General features: G+C 36.7%; 1 protein-coding gene across 3 annotated transcripts in view; it reads right to left on the bottom strand.

Annotated features, from left to right (window-relative positions):
• Positions 1-15,037, bottom strand: part of SEMA5A (semaphorin 5A) — a 546,230-nt gene that overhangs the window by 262,746 nt on the left and 268,447 nt on the right. For all 3 annotated transcript variants that reach the window (XM_067529505.1, XM_067529521.1, XM_067529514.1), the window contains exon 5: positions 6,892-6,954. In XM_067529505.1, the coding sequence (XP_067385606.1) occupies positions 6,892-6,954 (63 nt within the window). The remainder of the gene's footprint in view (positions 1-6,891; positions 6,955-15,037) is intronic.

Below are 15,037 nucleotides of genomic sequence, written 5' to 3'. Positions count from 1 at the left end.
GATAAAACTCAAAGTATGCTAGTGTAGGCTCAGAGTTACCCTTCTTTACATCCATCGTGTTAGATCACAATCACTGTGCTGTGATTCTCAGACACGGGCGGCCTGTTACTCTCAGAGTTTTAAGCCTCCAAAGCAATGGCTGCTAAAACAGAGGCCTATGCTTTTATTTACGTGACACATTCCAACCATATTTTCTACTGTATGACCCTTTGATCAATATCATTTGTCATGGTCCATTGCCATTTAGGCTTTTTTTTAAAAAAAAAAAAAACTCCAACATGCTGATGACCTGGCTTTCTGATAAAGCTGGATGAATGTTTGAGGGATATATTACATTAAGAATCCTAAATCTTTTAGGGAAAAACAACTTAGAAAGTGTAACCCCTTAAGTATTATGCATAATTCAAAGCAAACCCGATTAAGAGATCCCATATGGGTCTTTGTTACTTTTTTTAGATACTGACCCATAATTGTTTTATTTTCTTGTAATCTATTCTATCACTAAATTATTTTGCATATATGATGAAGCATCTCAGAAAAGTTCTTTGGATTAAAAAACTTTAAATAAAAGATTAATGATCAATTTTGCCTCTTTATTTTTGTTACCACCAAATATTTCCATAGGGAAGGCTGCATTTTAATGACTATAGAACAATATTTATAAGTCAATGTTTCCTAAACTGGGATGTGGGCTCCACTGTTACTAAGGATAGGGGCATAGAGAGGAAACAAACCCAAATCAACTTCCCCAACCCCCCACTGCAAGCATGCTCCTGCAGCCAAAGATGGCTCTTTGAGAGCCAGTCATCCTCCCTCCTTCCTTCCCTTCTCCTGTTTAATATATTTAATGCAGAAGGAACCTGGGATGGGGTGTGATGGGGTGAGCTGGGGAGACAGCTCAGGTGGAAGATGGAAGGGATATTTTAGGGGGAAACAAAAGTGACTGGGGGGTGGTAAAAAGGCTCTCAGAGGCTCCTCCTATATCCCCCTGAACTTTCTTGATGCACAGCCTACAAAAGAGTAAAAAAAACCCCAAAAGACAACAACAAAACCTATCATAAGAACAGCCAAACTAGGTCACAATAATGGTCCATCTAGCCCAGTATCCTGTGTTCCGACAGTGGTCAGTGCCAGATACTTCCAGGGGAATGAACAGAAGGGGGCAATTTTGAGTGATCCATCCTCTGTCATCCAGTCCCAGCTTCTAGCAATCAGAGGTTTAGCGTCTCAGAGCATGGGGGTGCATCCCTGTCCATCCTGGCTAATAGCTATTGATGGAACTGCCTTCCATGATCTTATCTAATTCTTTTTTGTAATGAGTTATACTTTTGGTCTTCATAAGATCCCTTGGCAATGAATCCCTCAGGTTTACTGTGCATTGTGTGATACAATTCCAGTCTCTTTCAACTGCAAAGGATTATGGGATATGGTAGGTTGAGAGTGATTTTTGACTGTTTGTGTGTCAGACCAGAAAGGGAAGAATCATTGAACTGGAGGAAAAAGGAAGAGAGGAAAAAGAAAAAAAATGAGGCAAGACAGACGGAATGGACAGAAAAAAGGGGAGTGAGGCTGATAACTGTGCTAGGGCAATAGCATGAAGGAATATGGAGAAGGAAAATGCCAATCCACCAAACCACTATGAGAGGCACCACTGTGTGAAGTCAGAAACGGTAGAAAATTGAAATTTATAATATTAGCTCACTAGTACAAATTTGTACAGTAATTTACCTTTCACTTGCAGCTCAGCTGTTAGGAGAGATCCTGGGCTTATTGAAATCAATGGGAATTTTGCCACTGACTTCAATGGGGACAAGATTTTACTCTTTATTTCTTTAAAATAATTTTTTTCAGGGCCCAATTCTACATTGCTTACACATCCACATCTCCCACTTTAACACCTGATCTTTTTGCCCCTGAAGACTATGATAGTTTTGGCATTGACCTTTAAAAATACATAAGAATATTGTGCTTCAGTTTTCAGAATCAGCTATATTTAAGATTCTACCTATTTTGTTAAGCATTGACAGACACATTTTCTAACCAAGAAACACAAAGTATTTTCATAAATCTATTTTTTCCAGATTTTATAAATTAGCAGGAAGACTGGGTTACTCAGTGACAGTGGTTTTAGGGGTTTTTAAAAAATGTTTCTTCTTTAAATGTATTGTTTCTTCCCATAATGAGGAGAAACTAAGTAAAAACAGTTAATAAAATTTAGGGATTTCCCAGAAAGAATCCACATAATCTTTTGCAGTCTGAGACCATATTAAGCAAAATAGCTATAATGGAGCAGGGTGCTGGAACAATTTTCAAAGTAGGGGTGCTGAAAGCCATTGAACCAAGCTGTAAACTCTGTATGTAACAGAAACCACTTCAAGTCAGGGGGTGCAGCAGCCTTAGTTCCAGCATTTATGAGCAGCATGATTCACTAAAGAATCTTTCAAAACCATATCCTGTATTCAACAATATCCAATGAATTATTTGAATTGATATTGTACAGCAATTAACTGTTGGTAACAAATCTAGGCACAGAGTTTGAGACAGACAGAAATGATTCAACATATTTCTACTGGAGCCAAAGGAGTTTACAATGCATGATTGGGAAATGGAGCATAGTTCATTAGGGGATTATGTATCTATGCTTTTGACATAAACTGTGTATTTTTTAAAGAAATCAGAGAGACTGAACATGCTTTCATAGGTATCAGAAGGACAGAGCTGATTTATATAGACAACATGGAAACTAATTACAAGGAAGTGATTTTTTAACACTTTATTTGGCATATTTTCTTCCTTTACCTTTCACTCTCTTCTGAAGTGAGTGGTCTGCCAGTAGCATTTATGATAATTAATTTTTAAATTATGAAAGTTGGTTATACAGTAACTGGGTATGCAAAAGTTACTAAAGCATCAGTGCTTCTTTGGGAAACTCATTTAAACTCATCATACAGTATATCTTTATGAAAATACATTTTAATTACATGGGTAACAATGACCTATTAAAACCTGAAGCAGTGGTTACATTTATTCCTCTCACATCCCTAATTATTTTGCTTTTTTCTAAATAAATGGTTCATTAGTTTTCCACTAATATAACAGTTACAAGCATGAATTATTAATATCAAACTAAATAACAAATCAACACTACGATATTTCTTTTTTACACATGTAATTCTCCAGACTCACAAACACAAAATTCAAAATCATTAAAGAGACATTTCAAAGACTATTTAAATATAGTTACTTGGAAAGTCATCAGCCTATTATCTTACTAATGGTTTTCCTATCGGGTTTGTACAGAAGACACAGGACTGAAGTTGTCCACCATGTCCAAAGTCTGACCAGTCAATGTATGGCATCTGGCAGCCCTCATACCTCATTTCTCCTTTGCATCACTCAGTCTGTCCCCATATATTTTATATGTATGATTCTTAATAGATTATGTATTCAGCAACATTTTTCCAAATAAATTATAATGCTGCCTCTTTAGCCTTCACAATATTACACATCTTTGCCATTGGTGTGAGTCTAAGTTTTTTAATCAATCCCAAAAGGAATAGGGTATGTCAGTCCTACAAAGCAAAGTTATTTTCCTGCATTTAGCTAGGAAAACTGCGATGTCAATCAACTTTCTTTATATTTAAATCTTTGACAAGTGGAAAAGGTGAATATGTTTAAGACTATGTTTAAGGCAGTGGGAGAATTTATAAGAGATACCTGCACCCAGATGTTTTGGAACCTGGATATAAGTAACTGAATTGACTTGTGTCCTGCTGAGGGGAGAATCAGGATCCTGAAGCCTACTATGTAACTGTAATTATTACTTTTGATTTATTTGTGTGTGTTTTTTAATTTACCTTTTTAATTCAATTCATTTTATTCATTAAACAGCAAGGGTCATTGTAGTAAATTGCTAACTGATATACTTCTGTATAGCATCTCCTAAAGCTCATACTATAGCAATTTTTTTTTAATACAAATCCTCATTTTAACCTGGATATCTCAATAGACTAAAACGTCTAGATTACTAAAAGTTAAAGGTTACACTGTGTCACAGAATAGGTAATCTTCTCTAGCTTTGAAGTAAGGGCTTGGATTTTTCCGTGACCTTGACTTCATGAGGATTTAATTAAATTTAATGATCCAAAAAGTAACAAACAGATAAAATGTACGATTTTTTGTAGAATCGGGGTTTAAGATTAGTTTACAAGAACAAACTTGGTGTGAGAGAAATAGTGTATTTAGGAACAGAGATCTTCTACACATTGTAATTATTTTTATTTTAAATGGGTTTCATCTTGAGAAGTTTTAAGGTAACTGTTCTTTATCAAGATGGAAATTTACAAAGATCAGCGATTTGATTTTTGGCCTAATTTCTAAGTATGACGATTACTGTAAATTGTCTTGTTTATAAGAAGAATGACGACATCTGATCCTAAACTGTTTAAATTTATTTTTATCTTGCTGATGGAGGAATGTTGAGAGGCTGGTAGTTGCTAAGGTCTTTCAATCCATTATTTTTATTGGATTTGGGGTTATTTTTCAATAACTGGTTACATAATGTCATGTCAAGATTTTTTCAGTTTTGGAGATGGCCTTGTCAAAGTCAATAAAGGTGACTTTTGTTCTGTATTTTTTATTTTATTTTATTTTATTTTATTTTTTTTTTTGGAGGAGGTATGTGTCATGGACTGACAGTCTCTGTGGTATGCACAGCAATGATTTTTTTTAAAAAAATTGGTGGCTTCAGCAGGACTTTCCCAAAATTGAGGCTCATTGACAGTAACCTAATTTAAACAATAACTGACCAACTTGTGTGGCTCCAAGATAGGCTTTGCTCTTGATTTAACCAGAGGCTTTAGAGGGAGGCACTGCAAGCTGGAGTAAGCGAAGATTGAAAACTATAAGAAACAAATGGAAGACCAAGAAGCCTTGTATTTTGGGTCAATAAACCATCGGAGGGATGACTGACATGCCTGAAACCTTAAGGTCAACCACCTTAGAGAAAGGAAGACAAGACATGTACATGGCTACACCAGCTTTTGACCAGTCTACCTGTACCTGATGGATGCCACTAAGTGTTGTGCCAGGAACATCACCATGTAGCTGCTAGACTGCAGTTACAGCTCCTGTTCCGTGACAGTCCAGAAGGCCAAAAGAATCGAAGTATTTGGAATTTCCCTGTTATTTATGTATTTTATTTTTCCTTTTTCTAATATTGTCTTTAGCTTCTATTAGCTAGGAGGCAGTCCAGCTTTTTTATTCTCTCATTTTAAGGTATGAAAGCGTGGTTGTGTGAATGCATGTGTGCATGGGCACCCATCAAGTTTATAAAGGAAAGGCATAAAAAAAAAGTTCCCCAGTTTAAACAGCCCTAATCAAAGTCTCAAAGATATTAATTAAAGCATGTTCCATATTGTACGTTTAAAAGTCCTAAGGAATTTAAACTGTCATACATAATATTTGGTACATAAGATTTCTCAGACTTCTCCTTATCAAAGAGTTTTTTTAGAGTCTGTACTGTACTATTCAGGGGGAGGGGGGAAGGATGGGGGAGGGTTAGCCACCACACTGGAATTGAAATCTGAAGAAGCAGCTTTGTAACTGGCTCTAAGGTTGTAGTTTTATTATTAGATGATAATTTGTCTTCTGTATAAAAATATTTAACCAGATTCAAGTTAGACTTGACTGACTTGGGTGATTTTTTTTAGATGGGGTTTCTAACCAAAGAGACAGCCTCCTTTTTAGTTCCTTCTTATCATTTATAAGGATTGATTATGATTTGATTAATATAATGATTTGACCTAATTTGATTATTTGATTACATTCCAATACTGAGACTAACTTGTTGTCTTGACTTGATTCGATAGTTGTACTGTTTTATTCTTAGTTTAGTTTAGTATTACTAACAGTAGCTTAGCTTTGGTGATATGTTTTCTTGATTTTGTTTTTGGTAGTTTAAAAATGTTAATAAAAGTTATTAAACCAATACTGATTAATTTCTTTCAATAAGCAATGTGGGTCCATAATGTTAGCATTTCTAAAATGTAACTTATTTATAGTGAACGTGTAGAATTGTGATACAAGTGCCTTCACAATTGGCAAACACAAGCACCCACAGATTTTTTAAAAATGCACAAGTTGTGAAGTAGATTCTGCACAATGCCACACAAATAAATGTTGTTAGTTAAGTGCATCTCTAAAAGCTCACAACATTTATTCTTTTCATATGTCCATAGGAGCTGTTCTTTCTTGACACTGAATTTAATTGTGCTCTGCACATTGGAAAAAAAATGATTGTAGCTGGTCAAACTGGAAACTGGTTATGGACAGCAGAAACCTATGGTTGTATGTCTACAGAGCTAATGAATTTCAGATTATTATCCTCAAAAAGTCAATAAAAAAATCCTGGGGCAACTCATATGCCAACAAGACATCACAGAAATAACAAAATTTCTAAAAGTGTGCCTGATACCCAAAGAGATAAGTGGTGTATTATGGAAAGACTTCCAAGGAGTTATTCTAGATTTACACCAGTGTGCCAGACAATGAGATCAGAATATAGTCCACTGAATTTCACATACTGTAGGACTAAGACAGCAAAGTGATACAAACTAAGTAAATTGAGTATTGTTATTGTGGGGCCTTTGATGGTTTCCAGAAGGAAGCAGCTGAAATATTGCCTCCTGAAATATTTTTCTTTATATTCTTTGCCTACATTCCAGTAAATGGAGTATTGTCCCCCTAAATAATTTCCTATTACTTTTTGAAGGAGAACAAGAACTTTATGGAGATGAGGTTTGTACACTGACTAGTCCCTCGTGGGGCTCTACTGGATATCTTGTCAATCAAATATAAGTTTTGATTAAGCAGCGGTTGTCACCTACTTACCTTTGATTTGCCCTTGCTGTAACAGGCTCTTTTAGTAGCTTCATCACACTGCCATTCCACTGCCTGAAATACATACCAATACAAATATTTATGGACAAAGGTAAGTAAACTACAAAACACATAGCTGTGTCAGAGACAGCTAGCACAGTCCACGCTTATACGACATAATTCTGACACATGAACAGTTGATATTGGGAACCATCCATTTCTAATACTGTTATAATCTTTTTTTTTTCTCAGAAACATACAACATTTTTATTGATGGCTGCTTAGTGACCTAGCTAAAGTGAGGTTAGTGTTTTCAATCCAGACCTAATGCACACTTACCTACATCAGAAAAATCACAATCAGCACTATTTAGCACTGTTCCCGGCAGTTCTAGCAAAGCTAAGTGATTGAATAAGTATGGAGAGGAAAAGATGCTCTATCCCAGATCTGTTTGTCTAGGTAGTTAAATGGCCTGCCTCCCGGTAGCATCTGAGGTGAACTTTGTTGAAAGACATAGTCATCATGCTGAGGGAAAGTGTGCACTGTTGCGTCCTTCCTGTGAATCTAAATTCAAGAGGCATCCAGCAATAATCACGAGCACTAAAACTTACATTTCTGTTTGAGAGAAAAAAGAAACATACAAAAAACAGCACTAAAACTGTCTATTAAAATAATTTGTATTGTTTCCAGTATGAATTAAACATTATTGTATCTACTACAATATATATTCTTTTATGAAGTAGAGTGTATATTTCAGTGTGTATATACTGATACTTGTGCATATTTGTATATGTATATATACTGCATAATCAAGAGTGCCTTTTATATCAGATGTTACCTTTCAAATGAATTTCTACATCAGGGGGAATTCATTGAAAACTTCTAAAACAGTCTGGAAGAGTCCTTCAGTGAATGACCCTAGCAGTTATAACAAATTGTATCTAGCAGCAGGAAACACCCTCAATTTTATAAAAAGAGAAAAATATCTTAACTCTTGTGTACAAAAAGTTTTGTCCCACTAATGGTAAGTACACTATAAAAGACTGCTTTTGGCATACCAATGTATCCTAGGTTTCTAGAGCATTACAAAGATTGCTTTAGAATGAAGAATTAAAGCAAATGTCACCAGGACACATTAAGCCTATATATATATATATATATAGCATTATGCGCCTGTGTCTGTTTTTGGAAATTTTAACCCATAAAAGCACTTAAGCTTAAACTCTATTATGGTTCCAGTGCAGGCGGCATTACTGGAAGGTCATCAGTGTAGGAAAACTCCATGAGAAATGTGGGTTTAAATTAAGGATTTGAAGGAGAATGCTCACCACATGTGAATTAGTAGGCTATACCAAGCATGGGGAGTAGAGAAAAAGAAGATAAAAAGCCAAGAGAGAGAGATGAAACAAAGGGAAAAGTAAAGGTAGAAGACACAGAGGAGTAGGAAAAGCAGGCAGAGACGTAGGAAGAAATGATAGAGAAGATAAGAAAAGGATAAAATATTCATATGTAACCCTAGGTTAGGAACTGTTAAACTCTGGGTCCCAACCTGGGGCTCCAGTGTCTACACTGCATTATGCAGGTCTGAGTCCAACCACCCATATCTCTGATTCCCTAGTAAGGTCCCAAAATGTGGCTGCTCTAGTCTTTTGTTCATGGTGCAGTATTGGAAAACTTGAATGGCCACCATATTTGACTGTCCAGAGGACAAAGAAAGTCAGCCTGTGGGATACTTTTGCTGGACTCCCAGAGCATGAGTCCAATGGGACTGTGTCTACGCTGCAAACCAATAGGGCTTGAAGCATGGGTCCCAGTTTTACTCAGGCTCAGACCCTCCACCACATACTGTCCTGGGACCCTGAGTCCAAGTCCATGTGATTTGTTTGTAGATGGAAGGGGGAGTAGGCTTGAGCCTGAGTTTGAACCCTGGTTTTACACTAAAGTGTACACATATCCTAACACTGCAAAAATTCCATGGCAATGGCAAAATTTGGAGGACATACTGGTGGCAGTCCAAAAACAAAACAAAATACACACCACAATCTAGTGGACTAAGCACAGAATGTGAGCCAGGAAGTACTACATTCTATTACCACCTCTGCCACTCAGATTAAAATGTTACTTAATACTTGTATGGCAATTTATATACATTATGAGAGAGACAATGTAAGTAAGGCAATGTCTTATATTGGGCCAACTTCTGTTGGTGGAAGGGACAAGCTTTCAAGCTACACAGAGCTCTTCCTCAGGCCTGGAGAAGGTAACCAAAGTGTCTGAGCAAAATACAAGATTTAATAAATCCTCTTGTGCTGCAAACGACATGAACTCCCTGGCCAGCAGCCATTGCCCTTCAGCTGCCCAGCTCTGAAGGCAGTGCCGCCGCCAGCAGCAGCACAGACGTAAGGGTGGAAATATGGATATTCCAATCGGCTTATTATGTATTTTGATGTCTGATTTTGTAAGCAAGTATTTTTTAAACAAATAGTCTTGGGGTATGCAAGACAAATTAGACTCCTGAAAGTGGTACACTAGTTTGGAAAGATTGAGAACCCCTGAATTAAGCTATATGCAAAACAATGTACAATTAATGGCAGCGTCTACTTTAGAGGCATCCTGCTAAGAAAAGAAGGGAGTTGTGTTCGTACTGATGTATTTTCAATCGGTGATGAATTTAATGAAGTAAGAATAATAATTGCAATCAAGTATGCTTATGTTAGTACAAGTCAGTGAAATACACCAGTGTTGGAAGAGAGAATAATAAAAGAGCTAAAACCAAATAATGTGTTCTAAGGACACTTGAACACAGAATTGAATAATCAGAAATGCAACTGTTTTGACTACTAATGCACAGACACAGCTCAGCCATATATACAAAGGTCCTAACATTATTCTTAAAATAATAAGGAGAGCAGAAATGAAAAATGTATACAGCTGTGTTCTAGCTAGCTGAAGAACAGCAGGTTTTTAAGTGACACTGTGTTGTTGCATGCTGGACAGTTAAAACAAATTATAAGATCATAAAAGCAGTGGAGAAGCTTTGTATCAAACTGTGAACTTTAAGTTGGACATTTCAGCAGTCAACAAAGTGATGAGGAGAAAATACAACTTTGGCAAGCACCCTGTGTGAAGTTGGCCAGAGGATGCACTTCAGGAGAGACCCATAGAAAGCAACTTCCAGAAGTAGGTTGCCAACTGGGGCTGAGCCAGCAGGTGTTCAATATATGTCCCACCATGGCTATACAAGCGGCTATGGCCTAACAAGTCTTACATAAACTGGTATGGCACAAGATGTTCTGCACAAATATACTGGAATTTAAGACCCAGTTGCAAATATTCAAAAGTGATGCTTCATCTTCTGATTGGATGGTGAAAGGAGACACAACTCTCATTTTGGCTGGACATTTTAAGGCTTTGTCAGAAGCATGGGTTGCCATTTCATTAGCCCACACGAGTTTCTCAAAGAAGAGGAATCAAGTTGTTCCACCCAGCAGAAATGGGATAAAGTAGTCTGTCTCCTTCAGCACATTGCTTCCTGAAAGCTAAAGACTCCTGGAAGGAAGATGACTGTGGTTATGTGCCGGTCACTTGGGAACCTTCTTGGTGATTCCAAGTACTCTTATCGGAAAGGCATCTATATTTATCTTTTTCCCTTTTCCACTAGTTTGGCTTGCCTGCCATCAGACTAGGAAAAGACTGTAATTGTGTACCTAAATCTGGTCCCTCTGGGTTCAGTGTCAACTTGGCTATTGAGCTGAAAGCTGAAGGTTCAGCAGAGATCTGGTGATAACTAACAGACTTCAAGCACTCTTTCAACATCAAAGAACTATTAAGGATAATTACATACTTTGCAGCAATAAAATATTTCTGTCATTTGTCTAATGGTTGAGTGGGCAGTAGAATCTTGTTCAAAAGTTAAACAGTGATACCTTTAGTAAGCAAACTAGATGTATGATGCTGGGTTGGCTCCAAGGAAAACTGAAAGGAATGCCAAATGCCATCTGATTTGTTCAGATACCTTTACAGAAGGCAAACAGAAAAATGCGAAGAATGTTTAACTGTCCCTTTCATTTATTGGATAAACAATAGTCAAGAAGGACAAAAGTTCTTGCTGTCTTCACTGGAAAGAGTTAGCTTTTGTGTGTGTCTGTGTGTGCGTTTGCACTCATGTGCACACAATCCAATGCAGCCAGCTATTAAGTCCTGACATGAATTTTCCAGAGATGCTACAAACTGCAAAAAGGAAAAAAATAAATCTCTATACAGCACATTTCAATATAGCGTGCAATCACAACCCTAATCAATAAGAAAGTGTTAGCCATGTATTCAGGATCTGAAAAGCCCATGAAAAGACTGGTTTGTTAGGGTTTCTATTATTAGACATGATATGGGAGAATAAAAACACCTGGTTTCCATTAACATCACTGGGAGCTGCAGTCATGTAACTGAGAGCATAATTGGGCCCCGTATAATACCTGTATTACTGTAGGCAGAGAGACAGATACTCATAATGGATATATTAATACAAGTACACATATATTATGTACACACTTCTCTGAAGTGTAAAAACAAAATGTACTATTACATTTCATAGTGAAAGAAGTTAATTAGTCAGGAACCAGAAAAATGAACAGAACAACATTCCAGACAGATGGTCCAGCACTCCTTAGGCAGATGGTTCTGCTAATTAGATACTGGCAAAAAAATAACATTTAAAAAGGTGGTTTAATTATATGGTGCCAAAAATTAACAATTACATGAGCGTTTCTTTTTTTATTATCTGGTTGCTTTCACATCTTATATTGTATATTTCAACAATACCTTGGGGTTTTTTAGATATAATGGCAATAAGCATTATAACAAAGTGACAGTGAACACTCAGTCGTACCACCCTATTGTTCACAGCAGCTGAAAAATGAAATGGCTTGGCCAAAACTGTTCTGTGTTTGACTAAAGAGGCTTTCAGCCCAGGTAATTATCTCTCAGTAAACATATATGCTGGAGTCCAAGAGCTGGGTCTAAAGAGGTCACAGAGAAGTGTGTCTAAATAGTCAGTGCACGGAGATAAGGAAGGAACAGATTTCAGCAGAAGTGGAGTTTAGCAGAGCGGTACTGCTCTTGGTTGTTGCCAGGATTTTTATAGAGTTGTTTTGGTGATATGAGGTCACTATCTCCAGTTGACATATAAATCCAATGTAGGAAGATTTACAACTCTCCTTTCACCGAGAAGAAAAGTTCTCCATATTTCAAATACAGTAATCATTCCCTTTGCCTTCCACATACCCGCCATCTTGTCTCCTGGCAGCTACTTTGTTAGAGCCGTGCATTAACTTGCCAACAGACTTTGAGAAGTAGCCAAGGCCTGGGGAGCATCTGTTCTACATTGAAAAGCTAGAAGATGATACATGAAGAATGGCTTTCAGATGAGATGAGCTTCCTTGAGAGATAAGAAGGGCTCCCTTTCAGCTCGCCCAGCAAAGGAGCCTAGTTTGAGTCTCAGCTGTAGTAATATGCCAGAAGCCTCTATGGAGAATCCAACCACCAGATGGGGGACTCTGCTAATTGGTTAAATCTATTCTTGTATCTGGCCACCAGTTGGCAGACATAACAACCTGTTTTTCTAGAGGGAAACATTATCTATGTTTTCATCTATTTAGAGTCAATTTTAAATATTTGACTTCAACGTGGTAATGTTTCTATATGAACTGAAACTTTTATTCAGGTTTATACTGTGTTTTATACAAGTGAACTGTGTAAAATATTTTAAATTAAATCTCAAATCATTCTTAAGCTCATCTGGTTTTGATGTTCACCACAAAGTGAGTAAACTTGACATGATTTAATGATGTAACAGTGTAAAATTTGAAGTTTCACATGGTTTTGATGGGAAGCCAGGTTTCAACTGAGTTTGAATTTAAACATTTTGGTTTAAAACACAGCAAAACACAGGAGGTGAGAACCTACATCTGTTAAAATCTGGAGAAAATCTTCACAGAAAGCCATATAGAATGAAAAGTAAAAGTTTTATACACTCTGATTATAGCTAATGTGCAAAGATACACTTCAGCTTTGGAAACATCTCAGAAGGTCAGACTCTAACACTACATCAGTAGACATAATTAGAAGAGAATTCTTATCTTAGACATATCAAGATAATTTTCAGAAGTACTAAACATTGAGCTAGTCCATTGACTTTAGTGGGAACAAATTTAGCCCAGTGCTGAGCAATTTTGAAAATTCCACACACAATCCCTCATTTCCCTCAGTGGAATTCCATTGAATTATGGAGTGGAGAAAAGAGCCCATATCTGGCTTGTATGTTTTAAACAATACAAAATACTCGCTTTATACTTAACAGAGACAGGTTCACTATGGAATTAAGATCTAAATCTAGAAATCAAGACCCCCAAAGTTTGAGATAATTTGGATGCGGGTTTTGGTTCTGCCTAACAACAGTTATTTGCAAAATTCAAATAAAATTCCTGAGTTGGGGATGTTGCACTCTGGCTCTAAAAGTTTTCGGTGCTTGAATCTCTTGTTTTGGATTGGGATTTTTTTTAGAAAATCTGATTTTGACATTTCAAAAAAAACCTCAATGCAAGACTGTATTGACGCAGTGTAATAGTGTTTTTGCAATCCAAAACTTCTCAGAGAGTAGACAGGAGTAAAGACTAAATACTTTCATCGTATTTATAAATTTGTTTTTTGAATGCACATTATGAAATGATTATATATATATATATCAATCACATTTAGCATGGAATTTATTTTTTCAAGTAACAGATGTATCCTCTAAGACTACCTGCAACACTATGATTTAAATCATTCCCTACTTGTTGGCATGCTGGTCAATTTTAGTAGATTCAAATATTTTTTGAGAAAGGGTCATAACAATTGCTCTCACAATGTCACAATTTTTTGTATGGAGCTGGTAAATGAATATCAGGCTTCGGTCTCTAAAGAAACTGTAATCACATTACAAAAGAACGATTAAAACTCCACATGCACTTAGGGCTAGACTGTGATTTGACTATGCCTTTCTTCAACAGAATAAGAGAACATAAGAATCCCGTTGCATTCCTATGTGGCCTACTTTGACCATGAGTCCAGGCAAGCAGGAGTAAGCTGTGCTACATGGCTGCTTGCTTCCTCTCTGGAGAATGGGTACAAGGCATTAGCAGGGAGGGGTGGGGAAAGGGCAGAAGCTTGGCTCTCTCACCCACTTGCTGTCCAAAGTAGTTGAGCTAGCACAGGGTGCAGGGAAATAGGAGTTTACCCCCTGCCAGCCCATCCGTGAATCAAGGGGAAAGCAAGGAGGTAATTATGCCTCAAAAGGATGTTGACAAGTCACAATCCCTCCTGGAGTTCTTCTGGGGGGCTGCAGCCTATGCACTAAGCTTTGGTCCATCACTTCCTTAAAGTCTGAATATTCTCTTACAGATTAAGATTTAAAAAAACAATGAGTTAGAGGCCTTAGTTTAAGTGGAAAAAAAACTGTTACCATGCATACAGTGTTATAAACGACCTTTTTAATTTGCAAATAAGTGAGAATCATACAGTGTATTGCATAATCTAGCATGACAGATATTTTTGCAGTTTTATTTCTTTAGCTACTAACACAATCAATTTCATCATTCCTCTTGCTTATTCCTTTCTTCACTAATATCTGTTTAGATTAGAGTATATTCACATTATATTTATTGAGGGAATTTTGCCACTGGACTTCACTGAGAGCAGTTTGGATTCCTTTAAATAGTACCTCTGATTCAAAGTTTTGGGGGAAAGATAACAACAGGACACAATTAATAAAAATTAACTAATAATAATAAATAATAGCCAAAAATAAGAAATAGTCAACAACTGGAGGCTTATGAGACAACGAAGAGACAGAAAATTGTTCAAAGAAAGTTTTTAAAAAATGAACAGAAAAATGAGCAAAGGGAGGAAGAGGAGAAAATGACAAAATTGGCAATAGACAAATGAATCAAGGTAAGAAGAGTTTGAAAAGATGAATGAAGAAAGAAAGCAGGATGTCAGGGAATAATAAAATAAATATAGGAAGGACCAATTTGTGCAATGAAAAGCCAGTGAAGAAATAGGCATGTCAATAGGAAAGGGAAGCAAAAATGAGACATACAGTTTCCTTTTGAACTGAATGAAG

This window comes from Emydura macquarii, unplaced genomic scaffold, assembly GCF_026122565.2.
Source record: "Emydura macquarii macquarii isolate MOO-44397 ecotype Brisbane River unplaced genomic scaffold, CSIRO-AGI_Emac_v2 contig_320, whole genome shotgun sequence".
Lineage (NCBI taxonomy): Eukaryota > Metazoa > Chordata > Testudines > Chelidae > Emydura > Emydura macquarii.
This window is presented reverse-complemented; position numbering and strand designations above follow the sequence as displayed.